Below are 23752 nucleotides of genomic sequence, written 5' to 3'. Positions count from 1 at the left end.
AGCCTCTTTCCCTCCTGTTTTCCCCTCCTACACCTCTGTTCCTCTCTGATTGGCCAGTATTTCTCATGCTGAGACAATGCACTTTCTATAGTAAATGGCGGGCAAATCAGGATGAGGAGAGTAAGGCCCTGTTTACACTTAAAGAGAACTTGTACTGAGTAAAATTATTTAAAATAAACACATGAGGTAACTTCAAATGAACATTACATAGTCACCTTGCCCTCAGTTCCTCTCAGAAGCTCACCATTTTCTTCTGGCAATGATCCCTTCCAGTTCTGACAACATTTTGTCAGAACTGAAATATATCAGTTGCTGTCAGTTACAGCTGAGAGGAGAACTGATGTGTCCATGTTTCCCTATGGCTCAACTGGGCAATGTTACAGTTTAACTGTGTGCTGACCAGAAAGCTGTTATGGGGTAATGGCCATTTTCAAAATGGAGGACGGAGAATTCCATTGATCACAGTGGACAAACAGGACGCAGGAGAGGAAAAAGAAATTGAGAAGTAGACTACATGGGAGGTAAGTATGACTTGTGTATGCTTATTTTGACTTTTAATTTTCAGTTCAGGTTTTCTTTAATCAGTTGCTCTCAGTTATAACTGAAAGAAAACTGATTTTCAAAGTAATGCCCCTGTTTTCCTATGGCACCTTTCACACTTAACGCGTTTTAACTGAAATGCAATGGATCTTCTGCTATGAGTCCAGGTACTTGAGCCAGTCGGGCGTAGTGCGCATGCACACACTCTGCCGCCGAGAGCGTACTACACCAGTGCAGCACTATTGCGCAGGTGCAGAATATTCCTGGCTGTAGGAGCGGCACACGGCCGGACTGGGCTGACTGGCTGAATTACCGGGACTCATAGCAGAAGATCCAGGTGGCGGAGGAGGACAGCGAGGGACTGATTAGCCTGAAGGGGGCTGGAGGAAGCCCCAGGTATGTATAACACTTTACATCCGTCTCAGGTACCCTTTAATTCGTAGTCACCAAACCAAATTTTAACAACATATCAAATGATTTGATTTCATGAGCAAAGGGAGTACATACATTTGCATAAACCAGCATCAACGCAGAATTATTTCCATCTCATTGACCATCTCTATTAATGACACAGCTACACATCAGGCTTTATACTTACAGCATAGATGTTATTTAGTGTATATAAGAGATTCCTGTGTACACATCATATATACTGTACAGTCACAATCAGATATGTATATCTGACTTTAAAAATACGGGGACTGCTTTATTGAAGCAGCACAAGTAACTAATTTTGATTGGCTTATTTCATTTTTGTGGACTAAGCTATTCCTGTATATATAAATTATTTATGATGACTAATATCTGAGAAATAAAACATTTTATCATATTTTTCTATTTTAATTACAGTTTAAAATCATTAGGAGTCTAAGTCGGTGCATTTTTTTTCCAACTCCAGGCACCCAAAATTGCTCCGACTCCACAGCCCTGGTACTAACGCACACTAATGCACACCAACTGATTAAGTGTAAATGGGCCCTAAGGGAGAAAATGACATCAGGATTGGCTTCAAAATAGCCACACTTAAAATGGGAAATACTATAAAGGATTTTCTCTTTTTACTGTAGAAAAATCACTAAAATCAAAACATGGACAGTGCAATACATATGTTATGTAAATAGAGCAAGTATTTATGTACTTATATATGTGGAATTTTTTTCTGAGATAGTAGGGCTGAAAGCTCCTTTTTAAAGTGTAAATTTATGCAATGTTCAGTTAAAGAGAAACTCGGACCAAGAATTTAACTTTATCCCAATCAGTAGCTGATACCCCCTTTTACATTAGAAATCTATTCTTTTTCACAAACAGACCCTCAAGGGGCGCTGTATGACTGATATTGTGGTGAAACTCTGAGGACCGTGGTACTCCTGGCAATTTTCTGTCTGTGAACCTTGTTCCATTGTGGAAAATAGCTGTTTACAGCTGTTTCCAACTGCCAAAAAAGCATGCAGCAGCTACATCACCTGCCAACATTAAAAATGTCACCATGTAATAAATGTCAGAATGTAAATCAGGGATTTAAAAGATTTTACAATGGGCAAACACTGACTAAATCATTTATACATAATTATTGTAAGAATGAGGCACATTTTTAATTATATTTTCACTAGAGTTCCTCTTTAAGTTCTGAGTACCTCCATTTGCAAGTTATGCAGTTTGTCACATTTAAAGTGAACCCGAGCTGAGAATGATATGGAGACTGCCATATTTATTTCCTTTTAAGCAATACCAGTTGATCATCTGCCTCTAATACTTTTAGCCATAGACCCTGAACAAGCATGCAGCAGATCAGATGTTTCTGACATTGACAGATCCGACAAGATTAGCTGCATGCTTGTTTCTGGTGTAATTCTGACACTACTGTAGCCAAATGGAACAGCAGGGCTGCCAGGCAACTAGTATTGTTTGAAAGGAAATAAATATGGTAGCCTCCATGTCACTCTCGCTTCAGGTTCACTTTAAAATACACCTGAAGTGAGAGGGATATGGTGGCTGCCATATTTATTTCCTTTTTAAGGATGCAAATTGCCTGGCTGCCTTGCTAATCCTCTGCCATAGGCCCCGAACAAGCATGCAGATCAGATGTTTGACTGGAATTCCAGCATGCTTGTTTCAGGTGGGTGATTCATTCACTACATATACATGAAAGATCAGCAGGATGCCAGGAAACTGGTATTATTTAAAAGGAAATGAATATGGCTGCCTCCATATCCCTCTGCAGAGAACCTCTGATTATGCAACAATTTCTGTTGTTCCTAATTGCTACATGTTCAGTTTAAGATTTGTCTTGACTATAAATTGACACACTTTTTTTCTTTATTTTATTATTTCAGTTTCACCTTCTCTTTCCATCAGTGATGATTGTTGTGGAGCAAATCAAGAGCCAGAAGGTACACTTGTTAGAAACCATTCAACACATCTGTGCTGTTACTGTAACAATAAATGAAGTTCACTGGCCATATGAAGGGATGAGTGTAATGCCTCAAACATGTAATGATTAATGCAAGTGGAGATGGCATTCCATGTGTGCCTGTCATCAACAGAACATTTCAACACATGACTTACTGACCACCAATAAAGCAACACTTGTTAACCAATAGTATCTGTACAGCTTGATTACTTCCAAATGATCTGTTGCATAAAATGCTGGGAGGCGATTTAAAGGACATCCGAGCTAAAATGTTAAAGATTTGGCCTACTTACCTGGGACCTCTTCCAGCCCCTAGCAGTCTGTCTGCCCCTTAGTGTAGTTCCGCTGCCATTTATTGGACCGCTAGCCCCTACAAAAGATAGCATGACCACAGCTGTGGCCATGGGCTCATACATGGCGTAGAGGTCCCCCAGTGTTTGTATGTCTCCTAATTCTGGCCCTGTAACATGCATAGTACAAACATTCTGGGGAACCTATGCACAGTGTATGTGAGTACGCAAGAGGATGTATTCTTTTGTAACAAAGACCCTGGTTTTTAACTTAAGGGCCCGTTCTCACCTGAGCGGGAATTGCGCGATTCCCGCTCATGGCAAACCGCTAGCGGTTTTACAAAAATCGCTTCACATAGTAGCAAGTGACAGTGTTCTGACTGCCGCGTTTGCGGTTAGCGATAACCGCAAACGTGCTGCATGCAGCGGTTTGGCAGCGATTTGCAATTCCCGATTAGCGATCGTGATTAGCGTGCAAAGCACGCTAATCGCGATCGCTCCAAAACCGCTGCAGCGTCCAGTGATTTATTTTATCTCAGTGTCCTAACTTGAGGTAATGTGCCTAAGTCTGTGTTTTTTTTTTTTTTTTTTTTTTTATCTGTATCTTTATGTAACTAACTTGTTGCACAACCCTTAACAGATTCATTTTAAATATTCACATCCCTCACTGCTCCTCACAAGCTCTAACAATGTAGTGTTTCTTCCATGGTCTATACGCAATTTGAACAGAAGCCAGTTAATTTATCACTGCTGGGTTGTGGGAGGAAACCTATGCAGTTATCACACACTTAGGGCTGGAACCCACAAGAGCGTTTTTTGAGCATTTTGGCAGCGCTGCGATACGCTAGCGTTTTGCCAAAATGCTCAGCTGATGTTAATGGATGGGGCAACTTCCACAGGAGCGTTTGCGTTTCCCAGAAACGCAAACGCAGGACCTGCAGCATTTTGGGAGCGTTAGCGCTTGAATGTGAAGTATTGAAACGCTAGCAGAAACGCTCAGCAAAACCTAAACTGAGCGGTTTTGCTAGCGTTTTGCGGTTCAGCACACTGTAACAAAATGAAAAATAATTCACAGGACCAATCAGGATAAAAACGCAAAACGCTGCACAACCGCTGAGCAAAAAAATACAATGTTGCAAAACACGACCAAAAACCCGCATGAATCCGCTTGCAAACCGCTCAGACAAAACGCTAGCGGTTGCGTTTTGCGTTTGCTGATTTCAGTGGGTTCCAGGCCTAAGGGTTTGTTCACACTACAAGAGCTTTGAGAGATATTTACAAAATCACATTGCTATTGTGAGAACACACACATAGGGCAGTGATCTGCAAACTTGGCTCTCCAACGGTTAAGAAACTACAAGTCCCACAATGCATTGCGTGAGTCTGACAGCCACTGTCATGATTCATAAAGGCAAATGCATTGTGGGACTTTTAGTTCCTTGACAGCTGGAGAGCCAAGTTTGCAGATCACTGACAGGGTAGACTTAGCAAGACCTTTTAAAATCACAAAGTGCTTAGAGAAGCTCTTGTAGTGTGAATTGGCCCTTAAAGGGGAACTGAAGAGAGAGGTATATGGAGGCTGTCATGTTTATTTCCTTTTAATCAATACCAGTTGCCTGGCAGCTCTGCTGGTCTATTTCTCTGCAGTAGTATCTGATTAAAACCAGAAACAAGCATGCAGCTAGTCTTGTCAGATCAGACTTATAAGTCTGAACCACTGAAACACCTGATCTGCTGCATGCTTGTTCAGGGGCTATGGCTAATAGTATTAGAGGCAGAGGATCAGCAGGGCTGCCAGGCAACTGGTATTGTCTAAAAGGAAATAAACATGACAGTCTCCATATACCTCTCTCTTCAGTTCCCCTTTAATGTGGATAGTTTTCTAGGTGATCATAGAATCTGTGACATCAGAGTTTCAAGACAAGAGTGCTAAGCAGAATACAGAGGTAATGAATGAAATAAATGTGACAATAGTTAATGCAGAGAGGTGCATAAAATCATTGTTTGTTTGGAAGGACCATTATTGCCAGTTTTAAAGCAAACCTGAACTAAAAATAAACTTATAAGATTAATTGTATGTGTTGCAGCAGTAGCATAAAGAACTTCCTGCAGTCCCCTATTCTTATTTTCAATATAAGGGGTTACATTTGATCTTTGAAGTTTAAACAGTAGCCATTTCAGTGTAAAGTACAGTCTGGGTCACACAAAAAGTTGACAAAAATAAATAACTTTTTCTTTTTTTTTAAAAAATCGGCAGTGCTTGTTCACACACAAAACCGATTTGCTTTTATTTACTATGAGTCCTCAGGACAGCTGTGATCGCATACGACTTGCTGTTCCACTTGATTGGCATACAGAACAGCAGATTTAGTGTAATTTTCTTTGTTTGCAGATCCATGGCTGTCAGCTGTTGGAAACCGTTTACAAGCACAGCTGTGGGGGTCTGCCTCCTGTACGCAGCGCACTGGAAAAGTAAGAAATATATTCAGACAATATCAGATATGTAGTTTTAGCCATAGTGGCTGCTGTGTGGCCTGACGTTTGGACTCCACTTGTTAGTTCTCAAATGTTCTGGCAAAGCTGTGCATCATGGAGACGGCTCTTAGGGTTACCCAAGAAGCCAGTGCTGACCTTTTACAGGCAGCTGCCACATTGAATATGGAGGTATAGATCATGACCACTGTAGGAATCGCATGAAAGAAAGCCTCCCTGCTTATATTGCTGGCTTTGGTAAGCATATGAGAAGATGCCTCTCTGTGCAGCTCTGCTTAAAGTATTCTTTACTGCTATATTGATTAGGGTGACTGGGGTTGTGAGGAGCAAACACACCTTCAAGATGATTAGGACCTTTATTGAGATACTGTATGTGGCACTTAAAACATAGTGTGTATGTCAATTACTCATCTGGTTAATTTTTCTTGTCCCTTGGTACTTTGAGTCTAGATAACGCAGCTCATGGTTTTTCTTAATCACAGGATCCTAGCAGTATGTCATGGGGTCATGTACAAACAGCTGTCTGCCTGGATGCTTCATGGCCTACTGTTAGATCAGTATGAAGAGTTCTTTGTGAGACAAGGGCCCTCTTCTGGCAATGCTTCAGTTCAGCCTGATGAAGATTATGAGGATTTCGGTATTGGAGGTCTGACTGGGAAACAGCTGCGAGAGCTGCAAGACTTGGTAAGGCGTTACCTTGCAAACAAGAAGTCTTGGGGAGGCATTACATTATCTTTGGTCTGTGTGTGTGTGCAAGGCTCATCCAGAAAGTAGCAGGGTTTGCTTGCAAAGTATTCTTTCTGTATACTTTCAAAGACGAGTGGATCCGTACCGCGCACGCCCAAGTCCAAGCTCACGCAGTGTGGGTGCACTTGTGCTCAGAAGCACTCGGGGGATGCGAGCACTTCGGAAGCCAGCTGAGCAGCACCAAAGGTGCATGAATTCAATGGTGGACAGCGGTGGAATGATGGGATGAGCAAGGGCCAAGAAGGCTCTATGGCATCCAGAGCCTTCCCCATACACATAGGTAAGTATCTAACCTGAAGCAAGTTTCCTCACTTCAGGTTCATTTTAAAAGTGGCCATACACAGATCACTTTGATTAAACCTGACAGTGGTGTATTCCCCCACAAAAGACTTAGTGGCTACACTTTTGAAGAGTTTCTTACACCTCCATAGAAGGGTGATTGGACATGGCAGACCATCTCTGTTGAGCTGGTGGGGGAGGAGCACCAGGTTTTGAATGCCACATAGTATTGTACATTTAGCAGGTGTAGCAGTGATAAGGGTTGCATGAAGATGGGTGGTGCTTTGATCACTATCATATGCTTTATTTTTATTTGAGCCGCTGTCTTAAGATTTGGGGTGGTTACACTCATCCAATTTTGATTGGCCATTTTTACCATTTCCATGTAACATGAGGGCCAACCTCTTTTGAATACTATGAACAGATTGTGTATGTAAGCTCTCATACTACTTGGAGGCATTAAAATCTGCCAGTCATTGCCCAATCAAAATTGGATGTGTGTACACACCCTTACCCTGAAGGCTCACAGTAGTTGACACTGTTTTTCATGATCTAGATTCTAGACTTTTCAGTGTGTGCTGTCACGTAATCAGTACATCACAAAAGTCCTGCACTATAAACGTTTGTTGCCTGCACTTTGTTTTATTGCAGCGTCTGATTGAGGAGGAAAACATGTTGGCACCATCCCTCAAGCAGTTTTCACTGAGGGTTGAAATGCTGCCATCCTACATCCCTGTGCGGGTTGCTGAGAAGATCCTGTTTGTGGGAGAATCTGTTCAGATGTTTGAAAATCAGAATGTAAATATGACCAGAACAGGTATGATCAAATTCACAGCTTATTTGTTCAGGTTCTTGAATTTAAAGGTTTATAGATTTCTATTACCGTAAATGCTTCTTATGTTTGGTGCAAGCAAAATTTCCAGTTAAGACAGACCAGTGATGTGCCTCTCAGATTTGCTACTCATGTAATCCTCCTGCAAATATATAGGGATCAATAATGGCCTGGTTCTGTAAATGATGAATTGCTCTCAAATTGCAGATTGCATCGTCGTACCATTAACAGTATAATTGATTTAAAAGAAACTTTTTTTTTTTTTTCTCAATAAACTTCGTGTGTGTGTGTGTGTTTTTTTTTTTTTTTTTTTCTTTAATTGTTTTTTTTTTTTTTTTACAACTTTGCAAGGGTACTAATACACGGCATCCCTTGCAATGTTTTTTGCTTGGATCTTATTAACTTTGCAGGGGGATGCCTCGCTGTGAAGACTTGTGTGAAAACTGCTATTTTAAGCTCCTCCCCCCTCCACTAGGCCTAAAAGATGAATCTCGTTTAAATAGAAATCTCGATCACCAAGATCACAATTTTGGAATCGTCTTAGCAATTATCGCGATCACGTCATTTCCACATGGGTTAAGTTTGAAGAAGCGGCTTCAAACTTCCCCAAAGTCCCGGCAAGTGCGGCCCGCAGCATTGGACATACCTTCCGCACGAGTCAAAACACTGTCCGTCCTCTATCACCATCTGCCGGTGTAATGTCTGATTGTGCTGCCCGGAAGCTCCCTTCCACACTGAGTAGCATGCATGCTCAGTGTGAAATTAATGATGCTGCTGGAGGTAAAATACTAAATATTTTCACTTCCACACCTCTTACACTCCCCAAATTGTCAGGGTAGGGAGAGGATCCCCCGAACGACCTCTATGCCAAATTGCAGCCCCCGAACCCCGCTGGATCAGGAGATAGATTATAGAAACCTATCTTGGGAACCAGTGGGGCTTGGGGGCTGCAATTTGGCATAGAGGTAGTTCGGGAGGTCCCCTCCCTACCCTGACAATTCGGGGAGTGTATGATGTATGGAACCAGAGATATTTAGTATTTTACTTCCAGCAGCATCATTCAATAGGAAATGTAGCCGCACAGTCTCCTACTGCGCATGCGGGGCAGCACAAATCAACAGGCAGCGTAATCGGACACAACACCGGCTCTTTTGCTTGGCAAAATTCCGGGTTCCTTTATGTCACATGACGTACAGGAAGTATTCCGTGCATTAGAGCCTGCAGAAGGCAGAGTGGATAGACTGGCATCGCTGGACTCGTGCTTGAAGCTATGTCCAGAACTGATGCAGCTTGGGGGACAGAGCAGGCACAGAGACAGAGCAGGCACAGAGACAGAGCAGGCACAGAGAGGGACACAGAGAGAGAAAGAGAGAGAGCGGGCACAGAGACACAAAGGGGGTAAGAGAAAGACCCAGAGGAGGCAAAGAGGGCACAAAGAGAGACAGAGGGGGAACAAACAGGAAAAGAGGGGGAACAAAGCTTGATTTGAAGGAAATCGTGAATCCAATCGAAATTGCAATTTCAGACAGAAATCGCTCATTTCAATTTTTTTCTAAAATCGTTCAGGCCTACCCTCCACCCAAGCGGCATGGAATGAGAAGGATTGTGCAGACACTTGTTTGAGCTTGCCAGACGGGCAAGAGGCACCCTCGCTTTCATATCTGTGTACCCCACTGAAGTGTAGCACGCATGGATGTGGGAAACACAGCTGACTGGATGACTCTGCAAATGAAAGCTTCCTAGATTGGAGCCACGAGAAGGGCGAGCTTTATTGACATAAATAGGTGATTGCCTTTGCTGTTTCTATACAACAGCTGCCGGACAATCAACAGTGGTTATTTGCACGTGTACGGAGGAGCAGTGGGAAGCATGACTGTCTCTCACACGTCTGTTGAACCCAAGATTGCATGGGTCTTTTCATTCCACTATTGGCCTGGGGTGGACTGAAAATAGAGGCAGCCACACAACTTTTTATATTGGTTAAAAGGAAATAAATATGTGAGCCTCCATATGTCTCTCACCTCGTGTTCCCTTTAAAGTTAGTCAGTCTAAACCACTGTGTTGCCGATCCTACCTAAATGGTCAGCCTTTGTGTGCGTCACTGCTGCTACACATTGGTCCAGCTTTTAGAAAAGTTTTTGGTACGACGCATAATATAATGTAGGTATGAGCACTCGCTGATAGAGATGGTCAGTAAGTGAATGTAAATGGCTTCTACACCCAGGTCACCTATTTGGTTGGGGTGACTGTACAATTAAAAAGATCACCTGCCAATGTGTGAAGGCAGGTGATTGGGTTTGCAGCCCACCGATGGGGATTATGAGAATTAACATGCATACAATTATATTTTAAAACGGGTGTTGTTGTTATTATTACACTTTACTAAAATGGCACTTAATGGAAAATGTGCATGAAAACATGATTAATTGAAATGTTTCGTATGATCAGAATAGAATGCCAGCCGCCATGGAAATTGGGTAGCGTAGAAATAATTGCGGTAGAAAATGTAAATCAATTCAAGGTACTGATACATGCTTATTACAGCAGATGACACATTTCCATAATTTATTTATGCTCTATAGTTGTGTGCATCTACTGATACATTGCGGAGAGTCATGTTGGCAGATGCCTTTAATGCTTCATCCGCTTTCTCAGAGGGACACAGCTTTGAGGAGGACTACTGCACAAAGCAATACTGGGGAAAAACTGCCTGCCGATATGATGCAACATGTGCCCCAGGAATGTAGTGAAAGATTACAGCAAATACAATCATTTATATGCTGGTAGAGGGTAAATGACTGGCCAAAGGTATGAGAATCAGCACAATTGGATAGGAGAGACAGACCAAGCTGTCAATCCAGCATAAAACTCTGAACTCCAGACTTTTTTTTTTTTTCTTTTTTGTACCTTTCACCTCCCTTTGGGCAATTGATGTGGGGATGAGCCCCTTGATCTTGTCCTTGACCTAGACATGGGAAATTTACAAGAAGGGTAAGGTTTTTTTAATTTCTGCCCCCTCTTGCAAAGCCTCCAGTGTCATGACAATGTTGGATGGTATTCAAGTCTCAGAGTGCCACAACAGCTGACTCAGCTGTCCTAGCAATACTAGCTTTTTTAGGGTGACTAGGGTTACAAGAGACTTTGGAGAGAACACCAAGTAAAGAGGAAATTAAAACAGAAAGTGCTAAATTGGTAATGCAGGTAAACTGAACTGTGCTGCAGTGCAATGAGGAAAGAAGCATGCCCTGAGGTTTTTTACAACCTGCAGTTATATTGCCTTCACGGTTTGAGGGCTAAATGATTTGGATTTTCTTATACAAAAAAATGCATATGCTTGCCAATTGCAAAAAACATTGGGTCTAGAGATTAGAAAAACTGTATATCTTTATTATGTTAAATTGTCATTGTTTTTAAGTACGGTAATCTCACGGCCTATCTTCTGCTTGTTCTCTGCTTTCTAGGATCCATACTGAAGAACCAGGAAGATATATTTGCTGCAGAGCTGCACAGGCTAAAACAACAACCTCTCTTCAGCTTGGTAGATTTTGAGTCTGTTCTTGACCGGATCAGAAGCACAGTTGCAGAGGTCAGTGACAGTGTTCATTGACTCTACTTATAGCATGTTTAACAGGAAAAAGTATTCAAGGCTCATTTCTTACAAACAATATTTATTTGCGATCAACAATTTGGTGAAATTTTATAACAAACAAAATTGCTCCCTGGTTTATCTCAGAACTGAACATAACAGAGCTGTGGTTTCCTGAGGTCCCCTACAGTGGCCCAAGACAGTGTTTCTCAACTTTTTCAATCCAAGTACCCCCTATCGCAATTCAGTTCCAGCCAAGTACACACACACACACACACACACACACACACACACACCTACACACACACCTATACACACACACACACCTACACACACCTGCACACCTGCCTTAATTCTACGTGGCATTGATTCAACAAGGTGCTGAAAGCATTCTTTAGAAATGTTGGCCCATATTGATAGGATAGCATCTTGCAGCTGATGGAGATTTGTGGGATGCACATCCAGGGCACGAAGCTCCCGTTCCATCACATCCCAAAGATGCTCTATTGGGTTGAGATCTGGTGACTGCAGGGGCCATTTTAGTACAGTGAACTCATTGTCATGTTCATGAAACCAATTTGAAATGATTCGAGCTTTGTGACATGGTGCATTATCCTGCTGGAAGTAGCCATCAGAGGATGGGTACATGGTGGGCATGAAGGGATGGACATGGTCAGAAACAATGCTTGGATAGCCCGTGGCATTTAAACGCTGCCAAATTGGCACTAAGGGGCCTAAAGTGTGCCTAGAAAACATCCCCCACACCATTACACCACCACCAGCCTGCACAGTGGTAAAAAGGCATGATGGATCCATGTTCTCATTCTGTTTATGCAAAATTCTGACTCTATTGAGACTCATCAGACCAGGCAACATTTTTCCAGTCTTCAGCTGTCCAATTTTGGTGAGCTCGTGCAAATGTAGCCTCTTTTTCCTATTTGTAGTAGAGATGAGTGGTACCCGGTCGGGTCTTCTGCTGTTGTAGCCCATCCGCCTCAAGGTTGTGCATGTTGTGGCTTCACAAATGCTTTGCTGCATACCTCGGTTGTAACGAGTGGTTATTTCAGTCAACATTGCTCTTCTTCTATCAGCTTGAATCAGTCAGCCAATTCTCCTCTGACCTCTAGCATCAACAAGGCATTTTCGCCCACAAGACTGCCGCATACTGGATGTTTATCCCTTTTCACACCATTCTTTGTAAACCCTAGAAATGGTTGTGCGTCAAAGTCCCAGTAACTGAGCAGATTGTGAAATACTCTGATCGGCCCGTCTGGCACCAACAACCATGCCACGCTCAGAATTGCTTAAATCGCCTCTTTCCCATTCTGACATTCAATTTGGAGTTCAGGAGATTGTCTTGACCAGGACCACACCCCTAAATGCATTGAAGCAACTGCCATATTATTGGTTGATTAGATAATTGCATGAATATGAAATTGAACAGGTGTTCCTAACAATCCTTTAGGTGAGTGTATATACCCCCCACACCAAGTATAGGTGCCACCAGTATAGATAGATAGCCAGGTATAGGTGCCCTCAGTATAGCTAGGTTTAGGTGCCCCCAGTATAGCCAGGCATAGGTGCCCACAGTATAGGTATAGGTGTCCCCAGTATAGCCAGGCATGGGTGCCCCAGTATAGCCAGGCATGGGTGCCCCAGTATAGCCAGGCATGGGTGCCCCAGTATAGCCAGGCATGGGTGCCCCAGTATAGCCAGGCATGGGTGCCCCAGTATAGCCAGGCATGGGTGCCCCAGTATAGCCAGGCATGGGTGCCCCAGTATAGCCAGGCATGGGTGCCCCAGTATAGCCAGGCATGGGTGCCCACAGTATATCTAGGTATAGGTGTCCTCAGTATAGCTAGGCATGGGTGCCCCCCAGTATAGCTAGGTATAGGTGTCCCCAGTAAAGCTAGGTATGGGTGCCCCCCAGTATAGCTAGGTATGGGTGCCCACAGTATATCTAGGTATAGGTGTCCTCAGTATAGCTAAGCATGGGTGCTCCTAGTAAAGCCAGGCATGGGTGCCCCCATGCCTGGCTATACTGGGGGCACCTATACCTAGCTCTACTTCCTGTGTGGCAATCGCTGTCTCATTTTTGACGCCATCTAGTGGCGTCTTGAGACACAGCTGTATCATCCTTGGGGCACATCTGGCTATGAGGCGGGGAATGACTTGGGGAGGGGGCATTATATGCGAGTCAATCACTTTTTATTCCTTGGTTTCTGAGGGAAACGTGGGTACCTCGGCTTACATGCGAGTATAGATGGTAATTGTTATTCTTAGTACAAGGACCAGTGAAATATGCTTTCATGTATTCAGTGTAAACCTGAAAAGGGCGCAAAAACAAATTGGCTCTCTACAGGTGCACAGAACAATGGCCTATTTGGACCCTGAACAATCATAAATAATCCTTTTTGGCTGCCAGTTTAACCACTTCCCCCTCTGCCGGGACGAGTAACTGCACCCCTTCAAAATGCCACAACTCTGTGCAGGGGCGTGGGTACTGCGTCCCTCCCGCTGCATCCCCCTCCCCCCCCCCCCCCCCCCCCCCCCGGGTTATTATTCCCATTAAAACTGAGTTAGAATAAAATAATTATTAGCAAAATGTACCTCCCAAAGAAAGCCTAATCAGTGGCAACAAAAACAAGATATAGATTGTTTTGTTGTGATAAGTAGTAATAAATTTATAGGTGAATGGATGGAAGGAGCTCTGACGGGTGAAAATTGCTCTGGTTTTTAAGGGGAAAAACCCCTCGAGGTGACGTGGTTGAATAACAATCACAGTGCAGACACCCCATACTGGCTTGTAGTATAGCACCATGGAGAAAATGTCTACACGTAATACTGTATAAAGTTTGCCTTGAAAGGAGGGTTTGTTTATATATATATATATATATATATGTATGTATGTATGTATGTATGTATGTATGTATGTATATGTATATATATGTATGTATAAAATATTTTTTATTTTTTTATTTTTTTTTTCCAGCATTTGTGGAAACTGATGGTAGAAGAATCTGATTTAATCGGCCAATTAAAGGTATGATGTGTGTCATGCATTAAAACAAGTGGAAGTGCGCGGCCAGACATTTGTGCTTGGACCTAAGTCTGATTGCGTGTTGCCTCAATTTACATTATGTTGTTGGCATCCTTACGTTTTGTAGAATGCAAACAATCTGCAAGTGCATTTAATGGAAAACTAACAGTTTCAGCTACTGACCCAGAATAATGCTTCATACACACTTGAGATAAAAGTCTTTGGAAAAGGCAATATCACAGACCAATTTTACCCCCTTCCATGTAGTATGAGAGCCATACCTACACAGTCTATTCTATGGAGCTGAACTCCCCATCAGATAAAATCTTTGCAAGATGCTGCACACAAAGATGCCCGTACACACTCAAAAGATCATTATCTGCAAAAGATCTGTTCCTGCAAAAGATCCATTCCTGCAAAATGCATTCATAGTCTATGAGATCTGCAGATCATCATACACACCTTGTTTAACAGACATTCATCTGCATATCTGGCAATCATCTGCAGATCTGAAAATCCATCCTGGTGGATCTGATCTGCAGATGATCTGCAGATGATTGTCTGTTAAACAAGGTGTGTATGAGGATCTGCAGACTATGAATGAATTTTGCAGGAATGGATCTTTTGCAGGAACAGATCTTTTGCCGATAATGATCTTTTGTGCCTCTACAGCATCTGTGTGTGCAGCATCTTGCAAAGATTTCTGTCTGATGGGGAGTTCAGCTCCATAGAATAGACTGTGTGGCCTGGAACCCACTGAAATCAGCAAACGCAAAACGCAACCGCTAGCGGTTTGTCTGAGCGGTTTGCAAGCGTTTTCGGTCGCGTTTTGCAACATTGTATTTTTTTGCCCAGCGGGTGCGTAGCGTTTTGCGTTTTGCGTTTTTATCCTGATTGGTCCTGTGAATTATTTTTAATTTTGTTACAGTGTGCTGAACCGCAAAACGCTAGCAAAACCGCTCTGTTTAGGTTTTGCTGAGCGTTTCTGCTAGCGTTTCAATACTTTACATTGAAGCGCTAACGCTCCCAAAATGCTGCAGGTCCTGCGTTTGCGTTTCTGGGAAACGCAAACGCTCCTGTGGAAGTTGCCCCATCCATTAACATTAGCCCAGCGTTTTGGCAAACTGCTAGCGTATCGCAGTGCTGCCAAAACGCTGCCAAAAGCGCTCCTGTGGGTTCCAGCCCTGTAGGTATGGCTCTCATACTACATGGAAGGGGGTAAAATTGGTCTGTAATCTTGCCTTTTCCAAAGACTTTTATCTCAAGTGTGTATGAAGCATAAGGATGCTGAACAGGTACATTTGACTACACTTGCTATGTTTGTTATAGGTTTGTGATTGAGACAATACTGCAGCCAGAAGATTGGTAGGGCTGACAGGCACATGGAATTGTTTAAGAGAATGTAAATATGGCAGCCTTCATATCCCTCTCTCCAATGTGTTTAAAATGAGGTCCTGATCAACAGTGCAATATACTCCCCTTTTTTAAGATCTAGTATGTACAGTATAATCTGTTACACTATTATTATTATTTATTTGTTGGATTTATACAGCACCAACATAATATGCAGCTCTGGACAATAAATAAGGTTGCAGATGATAATAGGGTTGAAGGTCAACGCAATACAGGCAATAAGCACTAAGATAAACCATGCAAGATCGTACATTAGAGTATTAGTCCAAGTAATTCAAGTTCATGTTGTCCTGTGAGCAGGATGCAGGATCGGGTAGCCCTGCCAAAGGATTACAATCTAACGGGAGGGGATGGTGAAATGATGCGAGGGGGGCCACATTGAGAGGTTCTCAACAGAGAGGGATAGGGCATCAATGAAGTAGGGTAGGCCTTCTTGAAGGGGGTGAGTTTTGAGGGCTAGTTTGAATAAGGGGCCAGCTCTAGTGAAGTCCTACACACACTATGCTTATACTGATGCCCAAAATTCTTAACTCTGTTGATTTCTGCTTTTGATAATGAGCTTTCATGCTGTTCCCATTTCCCACTCGCTTGAGCTGTGTGAATATGACCCCCTAAAGTAAATTCGCACATCTCCATTGAATTGCTGATACCTCTGCAGACACTGGATAAAGGAGGCCACATACTGGCAGATTTCTGCCCGATGTGCCCAAAAGATAATGCCCTCTCTGATCAACATGTGAGGGATCTATATTCCCACCACGATTTCAGCTTGAAATGTATTAAAAATCCTTGGAACTGCTGCAGCAGGGCTGACTGACAGACACCCCCCCCCCCCCCCCATCCCATCTAAGAGTGATCCCTTGGGGTCCCTGCAGAGTGCTTGCAGCAGAATGCATCTACCTGTCCCCCCGTCTCCTTCCACCTTCATTTTCACTGGAGTGTCTGTTCGGCCAGCGGGGATGAAGACAGAAGGACACAGGAGGGAGTGCACCAGTGGACAGCTGAGTGCACTTCGCTGCAAGCACTCTACAGGTTTGAGTATAGGCTGGCTTCTTAAGGTTAATATAAACATGGCACAAGGTAAGGTTGTATTTTACAAGACCAGCAAAATCATTACCACCAGTTGTGTTATTGATCTGAGCCTCATTTGATGTTATTTGAAGCAAGCACACTTCAGTATAGCTACACTAACACTTTATATTACTTTGTGGGTCATGTTTCATCTGTTGATGTAATTGGAAAATGTTTGTGTCTTTAAATGCTTTTCTAACACGTTTTTCTTTAATGTTACACAGCATGTCTGTACTGTACAGTGTTATTATTTGTTTCCATGACTCACTTTTTGCTATTACATTGACGCCTTGCAGAAATGTTTTCTTGAAATGAAAATACATGGTGGCAATCATGATTGTGTGCAAAGAAAGTTAGTTTGCGTGTTTTACTTACTGTGACTACAGACCTCACGTAGCCATTGTCTAATTCAGCCATTTCCACTTAGATTGGGGAATGATTGTATGTCTGTATGCTCCAGCATGCCTTGTCCCTCCCTGTTTAGGAGCAATAGATTTGGACTGCATTCAGACAATCACAGTTCTTTTCTCTTGGGATATCACTGGGAAAAACTGTAATTGAAGATCTGATGAACAAAAAAAGAGGAAGCTTAGAGACTGAACCTGTAGATGCTCACATCAGCTTGCCCTGCTGGGATATCCTTCATGTTGTATCACAGCTAAAGAGCCACAGGTTACGGTACTTAAAGGATACATCTGGTAATTAAAAGAAAAAAATGTCACCCACCTGGGGCTTCTTCCAGCCCCTAGAAGTCATTAGGTCCCACGTTGCAGTTCCGTTCTCCCCTCCGTAAAATCACGGTCTGTGGCCGGCATGGGACCTTCTGCGTAGGCACGCCTCTCGTGATCGCACTCCCGTTGATGGGAGCGCTCTGCACTTGAGCAGTTCCAAGAGCATTGCAGAATTCTGCATGCGCAGAAGTTCCTGACCTGGCCAGGGCTGGAAGAAGTCTCAGGTGAGTGAACCTTTTTTTTTTTTTCTTTTCGTTTTTATTGCCAGATGTATCCTTTAAAACAGGAACTGTGGTGACCTATAGTAGAACATAATACATTATTTCAAATACCCATTTTTACTTTAATTATATCCTAGTTTCAGCATCAGAAACTCTTATACAGTGGTTTGCAAATGTATTCAGCTCCCTTAAAGTTTTCCACAGTTTGTCATATGACTGCCACAAACATGAATCAATTTTATTTGAATTCCACGTGAAAGACCAATACAAAGTGGTGTACATGTGAGAAGTGGAACGAAAATCATACATGATTCCAAACATTTAAAAAAAAAAAAAAAAATAACTGCAAAGTGGGGTGTGTGTAATTATTCAGCCCCCTGAGTCAATACTTTGTAGAACCACCTTTTGCTGCAATTACAGCTGCCAGTCTTTTAGGGTATGTCTCTACCAGCTTTGCACATCTAGAGACTGAAATCCTTACCCATTCTTCTTTGCAAAACGGCTCCAGCTCAGTCAGATTAGATGGACAGCGTTTGTGAACAGCAGTTTTCAGATCTTGCCACAGATTCTTAATTGGATTTAGATCTGGACTTTGACTGGGCCATTCTAACACATGGATATGTTTTGTTTTAAACCATTCCATTGTTGCCCTGGCTTTATGTTTAGGGTCGTTGTCCTGCTGGAAGGTGAACCTCCACCCCAGCCTCAAGTCTTTTGCAGACTCCAAGAGGTTTTCTTCCAAGATTGCCCTGTATTTGGCTCCATCCATCTTCCCATCAACTCTGACCAGCTTCCCAGTCCCTGCTGAAGAGAAGCACCCCCAGAGCATGATGCTGCCACCACCATATTTGACAGTGGGGATGGTGTGTTCAGAGTAATGTGCAGTGTTAGTTTTCCGCCACACATAACGTTTTGTATTTTGGCCAAAAAGATACATTTTGGTCTCGTCTGACCAGAGTACCTTCTTCCACATGTTTGCTGTGTCCCCCACATGGCTTGTGGCAAACTGCAAACGGGACTTCTTATGCTCTTCTGTTAACAATGGCTTTCTTCTTGCCACTCTTCCATAAAGGACATCTTTGTGCAGTGCACGACTAATAGTTGTTCTATAGACAGATTCCCCCACCTGAGCTGTAGATCTCTGCAGCTCGTCCAGAGTCACCATGGGCCTTTTGAATGCATCTCTGATCAGCGCTTTCCTTGTTCAATCTGAGTTTAGGTGGACGGCCTTGTCTTGGTAGAGTTGTGCCATACTCCTTCCATTTCAGCAAAGTAAAGAAGATGAAGCCGGCACCATCTATGTAATTCTTCTGCTCTTTTATTTGTCAAAGCATTTCCAGTAAATAATGCAACGTTTCAAGGCTGCACGCCTCTTTATCAAGCTTAGCTGGAGGTTACAAACATATGAAACATACACTGACATTTATAGCAGACATGGTTAACAGCAGCCAATCAGTTCAAATTACTAACTACCAATCATAATGATCCTGCTCTATCGGACCTGATGGGGAACTTACATGCGGCTGCCCTGATAGGACACTCGGGCTGGACCTTCCCATCTGTTCAGGCCCTCCTGGCCGCACGCTCCTTGACCTCCTTGGTCCGCCCATCGTCACCCCCACTCCACCCGCCCGCACTCGGCGGACCTGATGGGGAACATGAGTGATGTCACGCCAGGGGCGGCGCCAAAGCGCCGTCCCGGCGTGTCTAGGCGGATACTTGGGAGACGCAAGCGGCGAGTAGCCGCTGACGTCACCCATCAGATGTTAGGAGGCCTGGGCCGCCGGCCAATCACGGCTAACCTATACTGATGCGGCATGACTGTCGCTTCCAAATATCCGCATGTACGCATCCACTTGGATGCATAGTAACCACATGGCTAATCTGCAAATATAAACAAACTTACGTTTGCAGCAAACTATAGGAAGTACTCCATATTAAATTAGGAAACAGGGCAATTTTAACAGACAAACCAGGGAGGGGAAGGGGGAGGAAAAATAGGGGAGGGAGGGAAAAGGGACGACATTGGCATTTATTGACTGATCGCTTCCCCCGAGATTGAGCAGTTTAGGAACCCTCCACTTATATCCTATAAGAAACCACAACCACTTAGGGACCGATTAGTGCATGCTGACCTGACTTCTGATACTGGTGTAACACAGACACATAGAAGGGGGACTTATCCCTGCTTAAACTGTGTACATTGTAGCTCTGTAATTAAGGGTCCGTTTTTTACACACCCTCACCAAGGTACTAAAATTTCAATAAAGGGGTGGCACACATGTGACTCAGATTATGTTGTTTATGCCCTTAAGTGCCCATGAGGCCTATTATATATTGGACAGACCACCCAGAAACTAAAAAAGAGACTGTCATCTCATAAACGTGCTATTAGGGAACGACTTACAGATCAGGCTGTACCATATCATTTTGTACAAGCAGGTCACCATGTCAGCCAATCGAGGTTTATGGTTATTGAGCAGGTTACACAATTAAGAAGAGGGGGTGACTAACTGAAGAAGCTGCTTTGGAGGGAAGCGTATTGGATTAAAAGACTGGACACAATGGAGCCGAGGGGTCTAAACAGGGAACTTGACCTGTTGCCCTTCTCATGATTTTGCTCCATTGTGCCCAGTCTTAATTGTCTGTTATATATATATGTGTGTGTGTGTGTGTGTGTGTGTGTGTGTGTGTGTGTGTGTGTATGTATGTATGTATGTGTATATATATATATGTATGTATATGTATATATATATATATGTGTGTATATTTATTATTGAGATCTGTTATCAAAGCACTTAATATTTAACTGTCATGTGCCTTAGTCCAGAATGCCATAGCGTGGATAATATTGAGTATTGTTATGGAGTAAGAGCCCCCTCATTCTCTTGTGTTCCCCTTTTCTCTCCCCCCCCCTTTTTTTCCTTCCCTCCCTTTTCCCTCCCTCCCCTATTTTTCCTCCCCCTTCCCCTCCCTGGTTTGTCTGTTAAAATTGCCCTGTTTCCTAATTTAATATGGAGTACTTCCTATAGTTTGCTGCAAACGTAAGTTTGTTTATATTTGCAGATTAGCCATGTGGTTACTATGCATCCAAGTGGATGCGTATATGCGGATATTTGGATGCGACAGTCATGCCGCATCAGTATAGGTTAGCGCTGATTGGCCAGCAGCCCGGGCCTCCTAACATCTGATGGGTGACGTCAGCGGCTACTCGCCGCTTGCGTCTCCCAAGTATCTGCCTAGACACGCCGGGACGGCGCTTTGGCGCCACCCCTGGCATGACGTCACTCATGTTCCCCATCAGGTCCGCCGAGTGCGGGCGGGTGGAGTGGGGGTGATGATGGGCGGACCAAGGAGGTCATGGAGCGTGCGGCCAGGAGGGGCTGAATAGATGGGAAGGTCCAGCCTGAGTGTCCTATCAGGGCAGCCGCATGTAAGTTCATCAGGTCCGATAGAGCAGGATCATTATGATTGGTGGTTAGTAATTTGAACTGATTGGCTGCTGTTAACCATGTCTGCTATAAATGTCAGTGTATGTTTCATATGTTTGTAACTGCCAGCTAAGCTTGATAAAGAGGCGTGCAGCCTTGAAACGTTGCATTATTTACTGGAAATGCTTTGACAAATAAAAGAACAGAAGAATTACATAGATGGTGCCGGCTTCATCTTCTTTACTTTGCTGAATGATCCAGAGTGCTGCGGGATCGCTGGCCAGGCACATCGAATTGAAAGCCATCGTTTGGGAGGGTGCAGTCACATCATTATCTACATACTCCTTCAATTTCTGAATGATCGCTTGAACAGTGCTCCGTGGGATGTTCAAGGCTTTGGAAATCTTTTTGTAGCCTAAGCTTGCTTTAAATTTCTCAATAAGTTTATCCCTGACCTGTCTGGTGTGTTCTTTGGACTTCATGGTGTTCTTGCTCCCAATATTTTCTTGCACAACCTCTGAGGCCATCACAAAGCAGCTGTATTTGTACTGACATTAGATTTTTTTAGGACTTTAGGGCTTTTAGGACCATTGTAGCCCCTCACACACTCCAATGAGTTCTGGTTCACCATGAACTTGCTGGTTAGTCTGTACCTCTTAGTTTTATAGTGTTCCTTTAAAGCCGACCTGAACTCCGAACGTCCTTTCTGCTCTAAAAAATACGTAACAGCATAATAACCTTCAAACTAAAAAACATTTCTGTGTTACAGCTGATACAAATCCTAAAATACATCTGCACTATTTCTACCTATTGATTCATGGAAGCAGACATATTGTTTACAGCCTGTACTTTCCTATGAGCTTATCTGCCATTGGCAGTAATGTGACACTGGGAGAGATCAAATTACAATTTGTGAATAGACACAAATGAGGGGAGTTCAGGCCCACTGGTACTTATCCGTTAGCCGGGCGCATCCTCTAGGTGGCGATAATTACTATTCCCCCTCCAGGACACCATGGATAGTAGAGAAAGATGTAACTCTGCTGGAGTTCTATTGCCACCTAGAGGATGCGCCCGGCTAACGGAAAAGAACCGGCCCACTTTAAGTAAAATTTAAAAAACAGGCAAACATTGTCTAAATGTTTATAAATTAATACTGTAAAAATTAAGCAATTTTATTCCTTAAATTATATTCACTAAAGTTCCTCTTTAACTGTTTTATACTTTGCTGCTTTCAGATTATTAAAGATTTCTATCTATTAGGAAGAGGGGAGTTATTTCAAGCATTTATAGATATAGCTCAGCACATGTTAAAAACCCCTCCGACTGCAGTGACAGAACATGGTGAGTGCTGAAAGCTGCTGGATCTGCTACCAAGCTGCAGGTGTTTATATCATGTGTGTGATAACTCCTCCCCTTCCTTTCAGATGTAAATGTCGCATTTCAGCTCTCAGCCCATAAGGTGTTACTGGATGATGACAACCTCTTACCTCTGCTTCATTTGACCATTGATTACCATGGAAAAGAGCATAAAGGTATATGGCCCTTTACAATGTGTAAACATGTTGTTTATTGTAATATCATCTTTTTTTTTTTTTTTTTTTAGCTAAGCTTATTTAGTTAGAATTAACTTAAAATGTGCTTGCTGATAGAGAGCACTGCCATACCCCCTAGTGTATGACTGATGGGACAGGTACTGACTCGCATACACTGCAGTAGTTGGAGAGTATGACAGGAAGGGCAGAGTATGGACTCCTAGTATTTATGCTGGTATTAGCTGATGCCCTGTAAGCAGATGTTTCACTGCAGATCTGGCGCCTCATGCATTGATCCGCTTTATAAACTAGAGAGGAGTCTGTTGGATGTTGCCATCATTAAAGCGGACCTGAACTCAGAACTTCCTCTCTGCTTTAAAAGATAAGCAACAACATAATAACCCTTTAAAGAAAAACATTTATTTTTTTATAGCTTACAGAACTCCAGCAATAAATCTTCAGCGTGTCTACTTCCTGCTCTCATGGAAGCAGACAAAGGGTTAACATCCTGTGTTTACATATTAACTGTGTCTGCTGAATTTCTGTGCTGACTTAGCTGAGAGATCAAATTAACACTTGTGATTACTTGAACATGAGGGGGAATTAGACAGGCTCTTCTCTCTAAAAACACACAGGGTGCATTTCTGTTTTCTTTGTGTCCTATGCAAGAGGTCAGGTCAACGTTAAAAGAAGGTTCTATATACCTCCCCAGTAACAATCTACTTCAGTTATCACTTTTGTGCTTTGTATCTGTAGATGTATCCCAGCCTCGGGAGGGTCCATCACGTGACACATCTCCAAGGGAGGCCCCAACTTCAGGCTGGGCTGCACTCGGTTTGTCCTATAAAGTGCAATGGCCTCTTCACATCCTCTTTACACCTGCTGTTTTGGAAAAGTGAGTGTTTCTCCAGCATGTGCTCTTTTGTTACGGTGCGATCGTCTGCTTGTGCATGTAAAATCTACACACCTAGCTTTACTTACTAGTATGACGTGCAATATCTTGTATTTACCTTAGATATGCAGCCGGTTTATTTACTCATTTCTAATAAGCTGAAATTACTGCTCATGTTGTCTTCTTTTTTTTAAAGGAATACTGTAGCGGGGTCAGGGGAAAATGAGTTGAACTTACCCAG

General features: G+C 43.0%; 1 protein-coding gene across 1 annotated transcript in view; it reads left to right on the top strand.

The window, feature by feature from the left end:
* Positions 1 to 23752, top strand: part of TUBGCP4 (tubulin gamma complex component 4) — a 53156-nt gene that overhangs the window by 13661 nt on the left and 15743 nt on the right. The window contains exons 5-13 of the mRNA XM_068275317.1: positions 2874 to 2930; positions 5633 to 5712; positions 6216 to 6417; positions 7411 to 7576; positions 11053 to 11177; positions 14170 to 14220; positions 22323 to 22428; positions 22512 to 22619; positions 23376 to 23514. Coding sequence (XP_068131418.1) covers positions 2874 to 2930; positions 5633 to 5712; positions 6216 to 6417; positions 7411 to 7576; positions 11053 to 11177; positions 14170 to 14220; positions 22323 to 22428; positions 22512 to 22619; positions 23376 to 23514 — 1034 coding nt within the window. The remainder of the gene's footprint in view (positions 1 to 2873; positions 2931 to 5632; positions 5713 to 6215; positions 6418 to 7410; positions 7577 to 11052; positions 11178 to 14169; positions 14221 to 22322; positions 22429 to 22511; positions 22620 to 23375; positions 23515 to 23752) is intronic.

Source organism: Hyperolius riggenbachi, chromosome 3, assembly GCF_040937935.1.
Source record: "Hyperolius riggenbachi isolate aHypRig1 chromosome 3, aHypRig1.pri, whole genome shotgun sequence".
Classification (NCBI taxonomy): Eukaryota; Metazoa; Chordata; class Amphibia; order Anura; family Hyperoliidae; genus Hyperolius; species Hyperolius riggenbachi.
The sequence above is the reverse complement of the archived record's forward strand: the minus strand, read 5'-3'. Positions and strand labels throughout refer to the sequence as shown.